The 19,997-nt window shown below is 41.5% G+C and overlaps 1 protein-coding gene across 4 annotated transcripts in view; it reads left to right on the top strand.

The window, feature by feature from the left end:
- STXBP6 (syntaxin binding protein 6) overlaps positions 1 to 19,997 on the top strand; it is a 63,557-nt gene that overhangs the window by 11,206 nt on the left and 32,354 nt on the right. For all 4 annotated transcript variants that reach the window (XM_032947988.2, XM_032947992.2, XM_032947993.2 and 1 more), the window contains one exon: positions 8,672 to 8,842. In XM_032947988.2, coding sequence (XP_032803879.1) covers positions 8,672 to 8,842 — 171 coding nt within the window. The remainder of the gene's footprint in view (positions 1 to 8,671; positions 8,843 to 19,997) is intronic.

Below are 19,997 nucleotides of genomic sequence, written 5' to 3'. Positions count from 1 at the left end.
TGGGTGTCATTTGACCTACTCTTCCGCACTGGCCAGAATGTCTTGGAAGAGGTGGCAGCACCCACGTTTTACCCGGTGACATGGGCTTTGTGTAGCGTGCTCACCGCTTATTGCAGAGGTTCACGGTTTGATTCGGGCACCACGGTGGCAAGATATTAACTCCCTCGGCTGGTATACCGACGGTTCGTGAGTTCGATCCCAACCCTGACGCCTGCAGTATATTTGGAGTTTGCTGTGTCCTTCTCCCTGTGGTCGCGCGGATTTTTCTCCGAGTCCTCCGGTTTTTTTTTCCCCTTCATATTCACAAACACGCGTTTGGAGTCTGTGGCTGCTCTGAATTTTGAAACGACAAACCAGTTCGTTGAGCTATCATTTGTGGCCAGGTCGCTTCTAAGAAAAGAGATGGTTTAGCTCAGTGGGCCTTACCTAGTATACTGTGGTGTGTGATAGCCATCATAATATGCGCCGTCTGCTTCACAGTGGACGTTACAGATCCGATGACGTCATTCACAAGAGTGGGCCATTGTGTGCCGGTGCCGGTGTCCAAATTTGCCACGTCGAAAATTTTCGGTAGAATTAATCAATTAGAGATTATGCATAGAAAATAACCGCCCCCATCCTGGAAGACTAATGCCCAATGTCATTCTTGCAAATTAGACTATCCTGTCCTCTTGAGCTATCACCTGGTTAAACAAAATCAAATTAAACTTACCCCATCGCACACGTGCCAATTGACTAACTGCGGTGTAAATTTTGATTTAAAGCTTTCGTGACTGACTGCAGGGATTCATATTCTTGGTTCTTTCGGTAAAGTCTCGTAGAAGGGAAACAATAAAATAATAAAAATATAAAACAATAAAATTCTCACGACGTTTCGACTGCAACACCTGATGATGATTGCTTGTGTTGCAGTCGAAACGTCGTGAGAATTGTATTGTTTTATATTTTTATTATTTTATTGTTTCCCTTCTACATGACTTTACCGAAAGAACCAAGAATACAACTGTGGTGTTCCAATAATGTTGCTGAGTGTACATTAGCAGGGATATTTAAGAAACCTGCCTGGTGTTTTAACTAATATGATGTTTGAGGCTCTTTAATTTTGCACATGAGACTCACTAACAATAGCACACTACAACCAGCAGCACATATGCAGCCCCAGCAGCAAACACTATGAAGTATACTCTGGATACACTGCAGTCTACAAAGTATACTCAGTGTGTTTTGTAAGATGTGGTTAGAGTCGATCATTTTTCCACAAACCGATCCCAGACATATTTCTCAGCCAGCGTAAGCCTATGAAAATGGTGCAGTATATTATACAGTAATAGAGTTCAACATTATCCCGGTTCCAGATCTCAGTCTGAATACATTATTGCCAACCGAACACAGCTGTCAATTCCCGGCCTGTCTGCGTGAAGCCTGGACATGTGACAAACCCATGTGCGACTCTTAGGACAGTAGAGGACATCTACGATGCAATATTAATTACTTTAAGTTTTATAAACCAGCTCCCATCCACATGCAGACTAAAGCATCGTGTTATCAGCTGAAACAGATTGTTGCAAATATTGTGATAACATTGGTGGTGGTTTTGGTGGAATTGGTGTTTGGAGACCCGGGTAGTGTGAGAGAAAGCAAAGGCAGATGGATGTTGGGATATACAATACCGCACTTCATCTGATATGAACTACACTTGCACATTGCTCGCCGGTTATGTAATATTCACTGCAGAATTACTTCTAAAATATTCACTTGTGCTAGACAAGCAGAATATCTCAACCCTGTCAGATCAGCCTCTAGGCTTATCCAGTTCCTGACCCTCCTCATCTGAGCCCCACTAAAGGGCACGGATAGGTATATGTTGTTTGCAATTTATTTACTTTTGTAAAACACTCAATACTTAGATATATAAGTATTGGACGTAATGAGCTGTGGTTTGATGATTAACGGTGACTCAATAAATTAAATACAGTCTTTTATCAATCAATTGCTGAATGAAGGTCTCCCCAACCTCTATCAGTCTTGGGGGTTGTTTGACCGTACTTCACCACACTGGTCAGTATGGGCTTGCAAAGTGGGGTCCTCAGACCGGTTGATACAGTGACTGCCACTGATATAAGTCCACATTTGAAAATTAACCACGAATTACGATTGACTCACAATGCAATCGAGATAGCCTTTGTGTGTGTGTGTGTTTTTTTTAAGAATGGCGTGAATACCAAGTCTATGGATTAATTATTAAAGTCACCCAGTCGGTAGTGCAATGCGCTATTCACTTTGCCACTACTCCAATCCCATTGAGAAAGTGAGGCATAGAGGAATTGCAGTTAGGGGTGGTGTGTCGGGCCTTGAGCTATGTTCATTTGCTGAGGTGGCATGTGGCAACGTCTGATGTTGGCTGGCATTCCTTTTAAACCTGTAGAGTGGTGCTTGTGGCATTGTGCGAAAAAAAGGACTCTGTTGGGAATAAAGTAACATTTAGAAATATTTTTTTGGGAGAATCCAATTACAAACGTGGAAGGTCGTACTGTTTACCAACACGTTTTCTGGGTTGTGCATAATACATGAATACATTCGGTGAAATTGCTTGATTTATAACACAATAATCTTTAATGGCTTGCACGTTTGTGCAGCCCTTGAGGTATGTTTTGCGCTGTAAATTACGATCCATAATTTAGAACCAAAGTGATTGAAACCTATTTTTGGTTTCAGCACACCCAAGTGAAACGTGAATTCATCAGCACTGTCAGGATCGAGGAAGGCCTTAGCATAAATAATTGCCAGAGTATTGCAGCGCACGAGGTACATTGCACGACTTTCTTTGCATTAACAAAGCAATTATCAGATTCAATATAAACGCATTTATTTGATGTATTTTCTGTCCTTATGCGGACACGTCAGACACCATGTAGCAGCAAAGTATTCCACGAGGAAATTATTGCAAATTTGATTTCTGGCAAATGAATAAGAGAGTCTGTAAGACAAGTAGCTGAGCCATAGGGCGAGCTGCTCGCAGTATTTGCAATTGTACATTGCAGTCATTACCTACCCACTGCTGGTTGCAGCAGAACCAGCCGGATGTAGAGCGAGTGTCTCGTAATGGAAAGGTTGTGAGTTGAAATCCTGGTTGGGAGTTGATTTAGGCCATAATCCCTTCGGGGTTGATAGATTATGAACCACTTTTTGGGGACGTTAACAGTTGGCCATCGTCTGGACATACATGTACCTGCCATACGAATGTGGAATTTCCACCACTGGCTCAGGCCTGTTAACTGGAGATGAGCACCGCCTCAATGAGCATTCGAGCAGGACATCACTTCCACGACTATAAGGCAGAGGCAAGGAGGAAGGACCTCGACTCAAATACACATGTTTGTGTCAGAGTTAAACAATAAATATGGGAAATGATTAATTGACCGAGGGTTACATCGGCGAGAAAGATTGGCAGTGACTCCCCCGTCACTCCCGCAAACGGTGTTTGTTTTCAGTCTTTTCATTTTCGTCCCAAATAGTGATATTGGTGTCGTATTATATAACGCTTGTTGGGCGGTGCAACACCCCCACCATCCCCCCCCCTTGTTGTTAGGGGACAAAGAAGGGTCTGTGGAAGCAAAAACCCCAGAACTACTTTTGAGATGTCGTCCACACGAGGGCGACAGCACTAAACCCATCCGTCCTGATACAGAGAGTAATGTGTGTTGCATGCCAGTCAACTCGATATATATTTTTTCGAGCTGGAAGTAAGCCACATTATGTTTGGAAACAAATGTATTGTGATGATGTTTTATCCAAACATTGGTTACCAGGTTGAGACCATCAACTCACTGTACTTGAGAAGATGGTTAAATCAGCGACGGTTGCCCAGATTTAATCTCAAGGTCTTCGTATCGTGCCAACTCAGACCCCTGACCTCCGCATCACCCGGCCAACTTAAGGGCAAAACTGGATTTGAAAGGGTACATACATCTAAATGTGCAAATGTGCATTTTCTGGGATGTACTCACGTGGTCAGAAACCCATGCAAACACTGGTCAATTAATAGTGAACCTGTTCTTTCGTCAACATACAAACACATGCAGTTTCCATTTAAATACAGAACATTTTTAACTAGGCTTCAAAGAAAGGAAGGCATAGGAACGCTGGAAAGTCTTGTGGTACTAGTCAAAAGGAGAACACGTGATAATATATAATCAAGTGTATTCTGGAAATTCTAGAGCAGATTCAGGAGGAGTGAAGAATCGTTAGATTAGCCAGGCATGGCAAACAATGTGACGTGGACATATTCTCAGAGGTGGAAGCTTGATGAAGGAAGTTATAGAAGGAAGGATGCTGGGGAAAGAAGCCAAGAGGCAGACAAAGAAAGATAATTTCTGCTTGATGGCTTGAAGGAAGGGGCCCATTCAGTGGAGTGAATAAGAATGCTCAAGATTAGGCAGGATGGCGGGGGTTTGAGCCAAGGACTTGCCGTTTGGCAGAGGACGAAAGAAGAAGTGAAACACTATTGTTTTCTTATACTCGTGTGGTTGTACCACCTGTAATCCAGTGACATGGAGGTGGGGTTGGTGGATCATGCAGACGTTGAGCCAGTGTATTTGTGAGACATCCATGTGGAGGGGAGCGGTAGTGTAGTGGTTAGCGAGCTGCGCTATGAACACGGCGACCCGAGTTCGATTCCTGCTCACGACCAACAGAGTGGCGATTATCTGAACTTCTCCTGGGGAGACAAAGGCGGCCGGGCGTGGTGTTGGCCATCCAACCTCTCGTGTGCCATGCCGGCCTTTATAGGCGTTCGCTAACAGCACTTGCCCCAACAGTCTGTTAAGGCTAGGCGGGGGATGTTTGTCTTTGTGCAGGGTAGTGAGTATAGTACATAAAGTAGGTTGTTGACTTATCCACATAGAGTTTGAGATTTATCCATCTGGTTTTGATCAGGGTTTCTTTAAGCACTCCGTTTTACTTCTACATCTAAAGCACACTTCAGGAAATGGGCCAAACACTTCAAACATCTTAACACCTGATTTAAAGCTTTCGTGACTGCAGTAATTCATATTCTTAGTTTTTTCGGTAAAGTCACGTTGAAGAGAAACAACAAAATAACAAAATATATATAAAACAATAAAAAATTCTCACGACGTTTCGACCATAACTCAAACGGTCATCATCACCTGATGATATTTTGTTATTTCTTTTGTTGTTTCTCTTCAACGTGACTTTACCGAAAAAACTAAGAATATATCTTAACACCTGTTTTATTGCCAGAAAGGAGAATGCCTCGTCTATTTTTGTTTCATCGCTTAAAGCAGGAACTCGGTGGTATTCTCATGAGCTGATTAAGAAGAAGTGTTATTCATCAAGCCCACAAAAGGGAGTTGCTCTGTCTGTAGCCAATGCTCCAGTGTGAGCAGGTTGGCAAGGGCATGATGACAGTCGCTCCCCTCTGGATTTTAGAGGCTGTTTAGTTTAATGTGGGTATAGCAGTTGTGCAGTGGTTAACGGGCTGCACTATGTACTGAGCGACCCAAGTTTGATTCCCGGCCATGGCTAACATCAGTAGCAAGTGATATCAAAACGAATTTAAACTAAACTATGTTTTTTTTTTTACTAGGTAAGGCCCACTGAGCTATATTGCTCTGAAATCTTGACTTCAAGCTTTCGTGACTGCAGGAATTCATATTCTTTGGGTCTTTCGATAAAAGTCACATAGAAAGGTTCAAATTAATGAAAATCAACAAAAAACTGCTTGTGTTGTGATCGAAACATCGTAGTTTTTTTGTTTATTTAATTTTTTATTAATTTGATCCTACGTGACTTTACCGAAAGACCCAAAGAATATATAGCCACAATTGATAGCTCAACGAAGTGGCGAATCATGTGGAAATTTATATCAACTAAATGCTCCAAACGGATGTTTCTAAATTTGGAGGGTTAAACAGGAATACCCAGAGAAAAATCCACACGACCACGGGGAGAGAGACATGCAAACTCAGAACTTGCGCTGCCTGTCCTGGCCTTCACCAACCTCTCCTGACCAGCGTGGTGAAGTATGGTATATATTTATAAAAACAATCACAATGACCAACATCATGGCAGAGGACAGCCATCCGTGGGTGGATTGAAAATGTTTGGAATGTATACATGCAAAGAATAAGAATCACAGAGTAGACATTCTGTGTGTGCACAACATGCTCATTCCAACCTCTGAGTAATTCGCCCCCCCAAATGGAGGCCAATTAAAGTTGCCCGGGTGCACTACCCTACAACAGTAGAGGTGGGGTGTGGGGATGTTACCGAAACAAAATCTTAATTTTAAAATAAATAACATAAACACGATGTCCGGATCAGTCATTTCCCCCCCTTCTTCCCTCGCTGGGAGCAACGATTATCAGATTTTTGTTTCGGTGGTTCGATGTCAGGGCTGGTCCCACTCACCGGCCCCCATTCTCTCGCCGCGATTAATTCTGCGTTCAGCAATAAAACGGGGACCACGTGGCCTCATATTCCAATTTCTTCCCTTGTAGCTTATGGCTGAGGTGTTCTATCCCTGCCAAGCCAATGGAATGTATTATTCAAGTATTTTGTTTATTTGTGAGACGTAAATGCGATGTGTAGTATGTGAACTGCTCACGTCTGCAAATGGGTTGTCTGCATATTTGAGCTTGTGAGCAAGAGCCTTTGGCTGCATGTCCACGTAGAAACATGCACAAAATGAATAATTCCTAAGTCAACAAGTGGATGTTTACACTCGCTGCCAAAATATATGTACAAAAAAATTGCACCACATTTGCCATGAGCCCTGCTTTATAATAGAAACATATAGTTGATTGACGTTTCAGGCAGTGACTGACCTCTGCTCTGAAGAAGGGTAATTGCCAAAAGCATCTTCGAAATACAGTGTACATATTGTGTGAGGTTTGTCTGCACATAACTGACAATGATGTCCCTGCATGTTTCCCTTGCTGTACAGCATTTGCATGGTTTCCATGTGTCCAAATTCTTCGGTGCATTTACGTGGTCTATCCTCTCTGTCAACCCACTGCTAGATGAGGGCCTTCCCGACACTGTGCGGGTTGCGGGGAGTTTTCTGAATATACTTCAGTTTTAAAGGGACATAGACAAACACCCCATATCCTGTTTGTGTGATATTGTGTGCGTGCTGATTTAGTTGTTGCTGGAAGCTTCAACAATTTATTACTGCAATTTTTTTTGACAGCTTGACATTTGGAAACAAGATAGTCAAGGAGATAAACACACACAAGACAACTTCAAATTTGCAGCAAGTGGTAGAAACAACGAACAAATGCATTGACATTATCCGATTGCCAGCAGCATTTCTGAGTTTATAATAAAGATTGGGTTGTTTTAATGTATACTACGTATCATGGGAGCGGTAATGTGGCGATTAGCGCACTGTGCTCTGAACCCAGTGGCCTGATTTCGATTCCTGTTTGCACCCAAAGTCAGTAGCCATTATCAGAACTTGTTCTGGGCCTTTCCTAGGTTGGCTCAGCCTTAAGTTATTTCCTGATGGCCACACCACCTCCTCATGCCATGTGTCGGCCTTCATAAGGTGCTCACTGACAGAACTTGCCGCAACAGCTTGTATAGGCCACACAGGACATCTTTGTTTTTGTGTACATAGCACTAATAACATTTTATGGTTTTATTTGAAAACTGTGCCCTGTTTGAGTCAAGTGCTGCATTTGTCTGTGCTGAATTTTAATTAGCATCGTTTGTTGGCAGTAAAAAGATGTTGCCTCAAGGGTAAAAGGAACACAGTGGAAATGGGTGGCTTGAACATGTGTTTCTTTCTCGTTCCTTTTATTAAAATGAGTAAATAACATCAACTGTTCGACCAAATAAAAAAACGTTCCTTCTTACAAAGAATAGAAATCATACCTCTTTAAATTGGGTTGGTGAAATACATTATTTGTTGAGAATTCCTGAAATACAACTAGTTTTCACATACATGTACGTATTCAATGTGCGATGAGCCATTCAAATTAGAAAATGTTAAAGCATTTAGGACAGTACTATACTGTACATGCATTTCACGCTCAGTGGCTCACTTGTCAAATATTCCCAAAGTACTAAATGTTGCATGTTGAGAGTAGAAGTAGAGAAAGAGAGAGAGATATCTGCATGTAGAATAAAGCCGATCCTATTCACAAAGTTATCCGCGAGTTTACTCCCAATTATCCAGTGAATAATTGTGGATAATAGGGAGAATAGGATCTGAAATAATTTTACTTTTCAGGGACCCTACGAATTTTACGAATAATAGGAGTTGTGTATATCTAAGGCGGCGGATGAAAGGAGCTCTCCCGCATCGTATAAATTCAGTACTTTTATTTGCATATAGAAATCGTAAAACAACATTTTACAAAAGCAATTAACAAAATAAAAAAACAATTAGTCCATATAAATGCACTTAGATGTGATTTCTTTTTGTATTAAATCCAGTAGTCAGGGTGATAAAAAAATGGATTGTGAAAATAATCATGTTACATTCCTTAAATAACTTAACTTGCATGTGCATTTTGAGTGGCGTTTAAAATAATCGTGACGTCATAATGTTTTATATTTTTTTAATTTTATCTTTGGACATATGCTTATTATCTCTACTACGCCTCATTGCCATGATTGTGCTCCTTGCCATGTCTGTTTGCAGTGGTTCCCCACTGCGCCATGAGTGCCAAATCGGTCCTCAACAAGGAGGTGTTCGCCCCCAACGACGAGAGGATGCTCGTGGCCGTGCAAGTCAGGCGCCGGACACGAAAGCGGATTCCCTTTCTGGCCACAGGGGGCCAGGGAGAGTACACCACCTACATCTGCCTTTCGGGTACGACGCACATGTGTGTATGTTTAACTTCTTTCGCACTTTGCTTTAGTGTGCGGGGGAAGGGCAACAAACTAAACAGAAAAAAAGCAGTTCTAAAGAAATGAGTTTTTAAGCTATATTTAAAAGTGCATGGCTCCAGTGCCTTCCAAATATCGAAAGGAAGAGCGTTCCAGATGGCCGCAGAAGCGGATTTGAAATTGCGTGATGTAGTGACCATAATTGTTCAGTGGCTAGAATTATAATGGCTACAAATTATATGTGGACATTATAATTATATTGCACGTTTACATTTTAAGCAGATTGAGCGAAACTGAATTTATATGTGACAGAGCAAGACAGACAAAAACAGTTTGGATTGAACCATGACCCTGAAATTCTGATTTAGGAGAATTAATGTAATTGTGCCTGTTTTGGTGATGGAGGGAAGAGTGGGTGAATTGTTGCAAGCCTAATATTGCAAAGGAGTTGGTATTGAATCATTAGATCACATCACTGGGTATGAAACTTACTCAGAAAGGAATATATAAATGTAACCAGGGGCGGAGCCACAGGGGGGGCTGGGGGGGGCTCAACCATAGGGGGGGGCTTGGGGGGGCCCCCAGCCCCCCCTGAAATTTTGGAAAAGTCGGTAATCGGGATAACCGGATATCCGGCTGCTGCAAAATGCTGGCTGCCACCTCGTGCTGCCCTGCAGGCTGCTTGAGTGGCAGCCTTTCGAACTTATCGGACTTATTAGCCACATCAGCGGCTTCGACCTATTAATAAACTCCGCGTTCAAATCCAATGAAATTAGTTTTATACATTTGTGGCGCCCATTGGAAAACATAAACACTGGATAACTCAGAATATTGAAGTCAGCCCCCCCCCCAAAGTCAAAATCCTGGCTCCGCCCCTGAATGTAACCACAGTCAAGAGGCTAAAATAGAGGAAACGATAACAATGATGCCAAATATTTACCGTCAATTATTTACCCAGAAAAGCCTCCTTGAGTCCTCACTCATTTTAAAAAAGGGTCCTGCATTGGGATGTTTGACTAATTCAATTCATGAGTGTTTGGCTTTATGTGGGAGGAAACCGAATTATCTGCAGAAAAACCTAAGCGTAACAAGGGATAATTAACGCTCATAGCTGCCATTTGCTGGCCACCTCCCAGGCCCGTTCTTACAACCTGACAACCTCTGGTGGTCTTTAACCCAAGTGCCAACCAGGCTCAAATTTGCCACTTGGCTTCTGAGATCTAGTGATGCGATCGAGGCACATTTGGTTTGATTTGGTGATGGGAAGGGAAAATCCCACAAAACCACTTTGTGCATGTGTGCAACGGGGTAAGGAATACCTCCTCCAACACCAAGGAGTTGAACAAACTCTCCAACACTACCTACACACTCGCCGCCCACCTTCTAAAGCACCTACTGTCCATCATCACCTCGATGTTAGTAGGCGGATGAGGGCATCTCCATTTAGGAACACATTGTACCCGGCAATTGCTTTAAAAAAATATATATATTCTTGTTAGTCTTCAGAAGTCTTAAAAAAAAAGTGCAAGGATCCTGTGACAATTATTAAACTGCGCGTGACATTTCGAAATAAGCTGTCGACCTCAAAGGGAAAGTTAAATGGCAGAAAGCCTCTGAGCTGGGGGGAAGGTGATTTTATTGCCTGATACATGCTGTGCTTGTGCTCCTGTCAAAAAAGCATGCAGCAGACAGAGATCAGTCCCATTGGATTTTGTTAGATTTACATGAAATGTTTTAATCTGGATGACTAACTCCTCCTTTTCCTCCTCCTCTCACTGTACATCATCGAGAATTTGATGGACAACTTGGTGAGCTCAGTGGGCATTAACCGGTAAAATAAAATTGTTTAGTTTTGATTGAGAATGTCACCTTAATTGCTGTCTGTGGCGCAATTGCATTGATTGATGCTTGAGTTTGACAATAATGAAGTATGTTGTTAAAGCAAGGCGAACTTACACGCGTGTAAGTATTTCATAGGAAGAAAATGTATCCCAGTGTGGATTCTGGGATTTGGGCTGCGTTTCGAGGATTTCTTCTCTCCATCTGGATGAAAAGCAGTTGTGAAAACTGAAGTTTTGGAGTAAATGTGTTAAGGAGATCAATTAAATGAGCTTTTAAGAGTTTAATCTGAGCTTATTATATATACTAGGTATTTTTGTCAGTTTTATAAATCTAGATTCAATATATAGATTTGTCTGCCAAGGGATTGGCAATGGTAATACAATTGTTCATGCTTTATATAGGAAAGTGGAACCAAACTGGGAAATGCACAAAGAAGGATGGAGAGACACACGGTTGGAATTGCATTGAGAGATAAAGAGAAACATATGGGTTATAGAACATCCGCAGGTTTATAGACATTATTCAAACTATTCTTGGTTCTTTCGGTAAAGTCAAGTAAGCAAGAAAAATGTGGTTTTCACACCTGATAATGATTGCTTGTGTTGCAGTCGAAACGTCATGAGAATTTTATTGTCTTATATTTGTATTATTTTATTGTTTCCCTTCTACGTGGTGACTTTACCGAAAGAACCAAGAATATGAATCCCTGCAGTCACGAAAGCTTTAAATCAAAATTATTCAAACTGTTAAGAAATGTATGTGGGCTTGCATAGATCATATTATTTTTTGTTGTTGACCAAGTTTCTGAACCATATGTCAAAGCATGCAGCACGCACTGATTAAAAAAAAAAACTCTTCTTGAGGCACATTTGCATGTTATTTTCACATAACTCCGTAATAAGTATTTATTGTACTCTTGCATATGGCAGCAATATGTTGAGGAGCTAGATGCCAACGCCGAGGACTGCTGGCCACGACGAGAATGCTTCAGCAGAGAGTTCGTGTAGTTTTGCCATTCTTCCTTCACCAGAGCGGACATTGCAGTGGTTTCCTGAATGGTCCATCGTTTGCATGCTAATCTAAAAACACCCATTCATACACATGTGATCCGACGCATGTATCGTGAGCTTAACAATCGATATTAATGAATCGATGTATCGTTACACCCCTGTTATGTTGTCTACTTAACGTGTAATGCAGAGAAGCTGTGGCAGGGGCGGGGGTGGGGGGGGTATCCTATAATAATGGGTTCACTGCCCTTGGGAAGCACATTGGTTCACACACAGTCCGTATGAACTCACACTGACCAGCGTGGTGAAGTATGGCCGACGACTCCCACAACCGTCACGGCTGTGGACATATTGGAAGTCCTCAAGTATAAATACGTTTTCTGTGGAGACCGACAACATCGTAGTAGATTGACAAAGGAGTGTAAATCACAGTGCCTACGCAAAAATGATGTTAAGGTTTTCCCAAAAGAAGCTAAATCCGGGCGAGAAAGGAGCCGAGAAATTTTTCCATTCAGATTCTCACACTTTTGTTTTTGTGCGCCCGCTCTGTCTTCATATTCCCCATGGCTCCACATGTGTTCCATTCTCTTCCCAGTGCCAGATCCGTCACCGCGCTCTTTCCTGCCATGAGATTTGTTGTGATTCCATTTGTTGCGACAACAGTGAAGTGTAGTGGGTGCCTGAAGGAGGTGACTTGATATTATTATTATTTCCAAGGGCCCCATTCAAATGTCCATTATGTGCCACTTCCTGCTTCTGTTCTCTGCACCAGCGTCAGGTCTGTGGTGGCGGCTGCTTGTAAAAGTTGGCGATCGTGACGGAGTGCACGCACGCAAGTGTGCAGAGCTAAGGCTCTCTAAGGCATTACAGTTACAGTATTCCTCCCCCCCCCCCCCCCGTTATTTTTGGAGGGATATTTCCCAGGGATGCTCGTGAATAGCAAATTTCGCGGAAAATGCTATTCGCCCGCAAATGTTGTACACGCAACGTCTGCGCATGCTTCTAAATCTTCGAAAAGTTATCTCTCTCTGTCTCTCTCCGCTCTTCATCGCATCACTATCTCTCTCATCACTTTATCTCATCACTTTCTCGGATCACATTCTCTCTAATGACTTCATCTCTCATCACTTTATCTCAACGCTTTCTCCCTCATCACATTGTGCCATCACATTCTCGCATTACATTCTCCCTCATGCTTCTAAATCTTCAAAAAGTTATCTCTCTCTGTCTCTCTCCGCTCTTCATCGCATCACTATCTCTCTCATCACTTTATCTCATCACTTTCTCGGATCACAGTCTCTCTAATGACTTCATCTCTCATCACTTTATCTCAACGCTTTCTCCCTCATCACATTGTGCCATCACATTCTCGCATTAGATTCTCCCTCATCACTTCATCTCGTCGCTTTCTTTCTCTTTCTGTTGATGCAGTCGTGTAGAGTTGCAGATGCGATTCGTCGATAGCCAAAATCGTGGAGAGCAAGTTCGTGTATAACGAGGGAATACCGTGGCCTGTGTGATTAATAACCACATGCATTGCAAGTTGATTTTGTTGAAATAGGTGAGAACTCAAGAGACTGGGGCAGTGTCATTTGAAAAAAATTCTAAAAGCAAAAACAAATAAAACGGAGTACAGACAATTAAATAAAGCAATCAGGACAAAAACCACTGCATTGCATTAGGGGAATCGAAAATGTTGCAAACATGAATCAACTTTGAATCATAGCTAAATATTAAATTCCCTGCAGCACAAACACGTGTATGTGAATTAAAAATAAGGAAAATCATCCCCTTAAAAGCTGTTATTTACGAACGAATACATCTATATTCATATTCCCACATACCCACAATAGTTTTATGTATTATACATAAGGGTGTAACAATGCAATAATAATAATATGTACTGTTAATTGAACGATACGTGTTCGAATATTATATTTTTGATTCCTAAACGTTGCACTGTAACTTGTTCACATGGGCACTCCACCCACTTGTGGCCAATACATTCACCACTATTTACAAAATAAAAATAATCTAATCAATGCCCCAAATGACAACAGTTCATTGAATCACTCCAGGGTAAAGTAATAAACCTCAAGTTTAACTTTTATTCCATCTCTTTACAGGGGTGTTTTGCTATTCTATCAAAGTTGTCTCTGGGAAGTTCATAAGGAATTTGTACTGGTAGGAACCTCCTGGTTACACCAGCCCACAGGGGATTATTGTGTCCGTCCGTCCGTCGTGCATTCAAAAATGGGAGGGGTGGGGCTGGGTGGAGAGGGGAGGGTGGGGATGGGGCTGGGTGGGAGGGGCTGGGTGGAGAGGGTGGGGAGGGGCTGGATGGGGAGGGTGGGGCTGGGTGGGGGGTGGGAGGGGCTGGGTGGGGAGGGTGGGGATGGGGCTGGGTGGGGAGGGGCTGAGTGGGGAGGGTGGGGAGGGGCTGGATGAGGAGGGTGGGGCTGGGTGGGGGGTGGGAGGGGTGGGGCTGGGTGGAGAGGGGCTGATCACCCCGTGGTGCCCTTATAAAACTCAACGTTTAACCTACTCACGCCGGCTTGTGCCCGCCCTCACAGTCGGGCATATTTGCGGAATACACCACGTGGTGCCGCCGTTGACCCTGGCCATTGACCGAGCAACCCAACGTTCCTACCAGCTCCCTCTGCAGGAATGTGTTATAGCTCAACCAAGGCAATCTCAGTCAAACTTCAAGAAATCAACTTCCATGTAGATGCCTGGCCTGCATGCTAAAGATATTACTTGGACGTCGCAGTGTATACAATCTAGATCATGTAGTTTACTCATAGTAAATAACTCACATACTCATAACAGCTGATTGTGTTGCATTTTAAACTATTTCTCACAATCTTAGAATGATTGTTCTGTCTTTTATTGCTTTTAAAACCACTGCTATTTTCCCTCACCATTATTTATTTGTGAGGGAAGTCGAAGCATCACAACCACAGTAAATGGAACATTGCTCATAAAACAATAAAATACACGTTTATCTTTAACAGCGTGTGAAGTACCATACATTTAGGTAAAGATGTTGGTGGGGCGGACGAATTGCAAGAGAACAAATATCAAAGGAATTGCTCAAAAGGAAATATCGTGAATTTCTCACACATACCAAGGCCTTGTAAACAACAGAGTACAAAAGCAAGATTTGGGATTTATTCATGGAAGGAATTAAGTGAATTAATCTATAGGACAAATCTACACCAAAGGGAATTACAGAGATTCTGGAAGCCTCTGAATCAATTATATCTTTCCAATTGCATTAAATGGAAATAGATATTAAAGAAGTTATAATGGAGTGGATTTATCTTGCCGTTAATTTTCTGTTATGCTCTGCTAAGCAGAAAAAAGCCAAAATGTCATTGACATTTTTCCATTTTAGTACAATTTCCTCTTGAGGTAGAAAACGCATTTACTATATAGAGAGAAGCCAGTAACTGAGTAGAATAACTGATCTTGACAATATATGTCGAGCATTTATTTAGGACTTTTAATGTACAGTATATATGAATTAATCCCTTAGTATGGAAATAAATTATTGCATTACACGTCCATTTTTATGAGATGTGAATCGGTTAAATCGGTGTTTAGAAGCTGCACATTTGTATTTATTTGAAATTTCACTGAGAATTACATGTCAGTTATCCTCCTCGCCATGATGCAACGCACATTTTTTTTTTATAAATGCACTTTTTAGGCTGTAGCCTGAGGGGCACAATTAATAAATGATGACTTTACGAGATCTCCCTATCACTCTCCTCCTTCGTGGTATAGCTGGCTCGCTGGTGTTTCTGTACCTGGCTTCCTGCAGCACATCTCGCTGTCTTGTGAATGAAGGTCACCTTAATCAACATGACCACGTTGCATGCACCAGTCTCTCCAATAAACACGTAACGCACGTGTCCTGCAGGTTGACGATTCGCTGCATGCAGGTTGAACGATGCACTGAGTCATCGATTCATGTCGATCTCTGAGCTAATGCTACATTCAGCAAATCACATGTATACAAATCAATGTGTTTTGATTCGCATATTTTGTATGTAATGGGTTCATGTGACCCCTGTGGGCACTAGAGGATGCTACATTAACCCCATCAATCGCTGCGGCAGTCGGAGTCATGGGGGGTAAATTGTCACACCTTCATTTAAGGAGTGTATATATTCACACGCAGCCATAATAAAGAAGTATGCATATGCCAACGCGAGGGGGGGAGTGATGATACAATAAACTCTGCACCTGAATTTAATCCCAAACCATTGCCAAGGGCTGCTGGACTCCCCTCACCTTCTCCAACTCACACACACCAGCGTGGTGAAGTATGGTCAAACAACTCCCATGATCGACGTGGTGTGGGGAGGCCTTCATCCAGTCGTAGATTGACAGAGAGATGTAAATGAGCACACATTATTTGGATATCATCATACGCCTAAAATTGTGCTGCAGCAGATACAGCTCAGGGATTCCTCTCAGCTCACCACATGAGTGTTTATCCTATCAGGTGCTCAGGAAGTGGTACATTTACAATTGTGTAGTCGCTTGTAATTTTCTAAAATTGTCAATGACGCGAGGTCTGGTCTCACAAGCAGAGCCAGAGAGCAATGCCACAGGCCCTTTAACAACAATGCAGATAATTATCAGAAAGATGGATTTTAATGCATTAATAATATAATCACTGGGTCATGTGGCATTTCAACTTGCTAATGTAGGATCCAAAGGCATGTAACCATATCACTGCATCACATACCATAGTTTCCCATATGAATATACTATTCATGATAATAATCATGTATGGCCCTTTATCAATCCGCTGCTGATTGAAGGCCTTCCCATGCCGTTTCATTTATGGGGGGTTGTTTGATCACAATTCACCAGACTGGTCAATGCCGGTTGGTGAATTGGGGCCCAGGACTGATTCCGATCTCAGATGTTAGCTATGGACATGGATTGCATTCAAGTGGCTGGATTTATAGCGCAATGTGCTCCCAACTATGCCACTTCTCCAACGCTGTATTATCTGGTATTGTAACCAGAATCTATCGACAACAGTTATCTATGGATTTTCCTTATTAATTAACTCATTTAAATGAACGTTATAAGAAGGCCGTGACTGCAAATAAAGTCAATCTTAATTACAATAACTTTGAAGTTTAAATTAAAGCTAATGAACCCCACTTAAAAAAACAACTATGTTCTGTACCAGTTTTTGGTATATTTTAACTATGGTCATGAATTTTATTTTTTATTATATTTTATTTTTATTATTTTATTTCCATTCAACGTGACTTTACCGAAAGAACCAAGAAGATGAATCCCTATAGTCACGAAAGCTTTAAATCGAAATTTAACCGCCTCTACGGGGAGGGATTCCACATAACCTTGAGATCCTTCAACAAACTCCGGTATAAGAAGGCTCAGCTAATCGAGTCTCTCACCTTTCTAAAGGTAATACCAGCCGCATTTGCACTAACCTCTGCTGCTGTAACTTCTTTTAATGCAAACCTGTTTGATATGTAAACTCCTTTGTCAAGGCACTTTACCTCTCCCACCTAGCTTAAAAGACGCTGCGAATCTTAGCCGCGTTCATTGAAGCGCTGTCGTCCCGTCAGTTCTGATCCTTCACCTGAAGAAGGCTACTTGTGTTGTGGCTGAAACGTCGTGAGAATTTTATTTTATTTTTTATTTTGTTTTATTTTTATTATTACGTTTCATTTTTATTATTTTATTTCCATTCTACGTGACTTTACCGAAAGAACCAAGAAGATTAATCCCTGCAGTCACGGAAGCTTTAAATCGAAATTTAAACAGTTAACTATGACGTGAAAAGCAACATTATTAAGTGTGCGGTATTTTTTATTTTACAAAAATAACAACTGGAAAGTTAACGTGTGTACATTTTCATACAACCACCAAGGCAGTACTGCTCCTCTTCTTGGAAATTTTACATTCCATAGGATGACATAAAATAAAGTTTTAAATCTTTGTAAATAAATAATAAGTGCTAAGTTTCAGCTGAAAGATATTGTGCATACCTATTAATACATTATTTATAAGAGGGATGTAATCCAGTTAATACCAGTTTCCTGATTTATTATTTATGAGCGACTAACTCTGATGTTTGTCTAGATAAAGTAATGCAGAATCATCACCCGACACAGCCAATTAGTAAGGTTTGTCATGCAAACAAACATGCCAATTTGTTACTAGTTCAGCACACTGGTGTGTTGGAGAGTAAACCCACCACATTTACAATTCGAGTACGACGTTTCGCCAGTAATTACAACCAGCCTCATCAGGCGACAGCCAGGGATAAATGTGATGTCATCACTTGTGAGCCAATCATCTGATTACCTTAATAGATTAAATCAGACAACTTACATTCCTTGGTTTAATTCTCTAATGCCAACTTACTTACAACAACAGCTACTTTATAATTCGCTCTTTAAAAAGAAAAAAATATATACTATTGGAGCACACCTAAATATCGTGGGGTATCTTCATACTTTCGTAATGGGTGAGCTTTCATTGGTACATTAGGTGTAAACTATAGTGTTGCTCTCTACCTGTGCACATTGGGGTGCTTGTAGCTGTTTGGCTTTTGTGTTAACAGCTGTACCTTAATTGTCCTGTGCCATGGATTTTCAGAGGTCATTATTTACAATAATTAACGTGTGGAGATTTGTATTAACCGGCGTGATGAACTGAGTTGCGACAGCTGGCCTCAGGTGCATTAGCTTGCTTTGTTGATCGTCTGTCATTGTTGATAGTCTGTCATTGTTAACATTGTACCATGTCACATATTGCTTTTTTTTCTCGGATAAAGAGGAGTTTTGTCAAGAAAAATACGTACTATTGGCACTTGACCTGCCCCTTCTAATACAGCAATGATTACACGTGTAACCTGTCTCCCATTAATATTCATTTTTTATTATTAAAACCGAAAGCCATGCGGGCTGCTTGTGAAGCTGTACTTTAAGCGAGCAATAATATTATAATATTTTTTTCAAATCATAGCTGTATTCAAAGATAACAAAATAATGTGCACACTCCCTACCGCTTAGAACTCGTATGTGTGACTGGTTAAAGTCGATTTTTGACTGCAATTATTTAATTACACTAAAACTAACATGAACACAAGTAATCTTTTTTAACGAGAATTTATTTTACAGGTAGCTAAGCTCTTGTGTAGCTGTTTAAGTGGATTATTACGTTGCAAGATCGATGAGAGATGGCTTTGGCTTGGGGAGACCTTCATCCAACAGTGTATTGACCAAGGCTGCTGATGGTGATAATACTACAGGCTGCTAGTGCTGTTCACTAACCGATTCGATGTTTTGTTTTTACACACATTCTATAATTATAGTCTCGGTACAAAGCAGGAATGATGCAACACAAAGTCAAGCATTGTGAACTTCCAAACACAAAAGGTGAAACACCAAAAGACAGATGCAAGACCAAATAGTGTTTTGTATTCTAAATCATGTTAGTTTATTTATTTATGCTAGAAACACGATCCCTTGAACGTGTGATTGATGTCTGGGCCATGCTTTCTGAGATGAAACAGACGATATATGGGTAGAGTGCTATCTGTAATGCTAACAAATGGCCCCGAACCAGTTGCAACCCTTTGGGAAAGGGCTCACGAGTGCCGTAGATGTATGGGGGCAGCAGTGGCCTGTGTAGCGTGAATATTGGGCACTTTATCACCATTTCCACCTGCTGGAGGTGATGCCCATACTAGCTTCCATGCTCTAGGCCTCACAGGAACGGCTTTCCTTCGGCTGCATAGTCATTCCAGTGGCATAGACACTGACCGGATGAACTTCTTCCGTAGCACTGCGCCATAGGTATTCGCGGTTGTGCTGTGGTGTAGCTCTCTCCGATCGTGTGCTCGGTTTGTACGGTGCGATGTTGACATTTTGCTCCTCGGCATGTAGGGCGAAACACTCGACAATCTGATACCACACAGAAGGAGCTCGTTCTGTATTTTGTAAATCAAGCTTTGATCTTTTAAACAATGTTGCAACCTGCACACCAAATTTAGCCATGCTTGGGAACAGGGCGTTGAATCATCTTACTGAAAGAAAAAAACATCGCTGTGTATATTCGTTGATCCGAGTGTTTAATTAGGCCGTAAAAATAAAGTATTGCATGCTGCCCTTGATTTAATTGTAAATCTTATTAATTTGGACTATCAGTAGTATTCACGAACGCACTTCTTTTTTCATTTGGCGTACTGCATGCGTAAGAGTTTTGGAACTGCAACAAAGGATG

This window comes from Petromyzon marinus, chromosome 6 (genome assembly GCF_048934315.1).
Source record: "Petromyzon marinus isolate PM22_M1 ecotype Great Lakes invasive population chromosome 6, UKy_Petmar_22M1.pri1.0, whole genome shotgun sequence".
Taxonomy (NCBI): Eukaryota; Metazoa; Chordata; class Hyperoartia; order Petromyzontiformes; family Petromyzontidae; genus Petromyzon; species Petromyzon marinus.
Note: the sequence above shows the minus strand (reverse complement) of the source record. Positions and strands in the feature narration are given on the sequence as shown.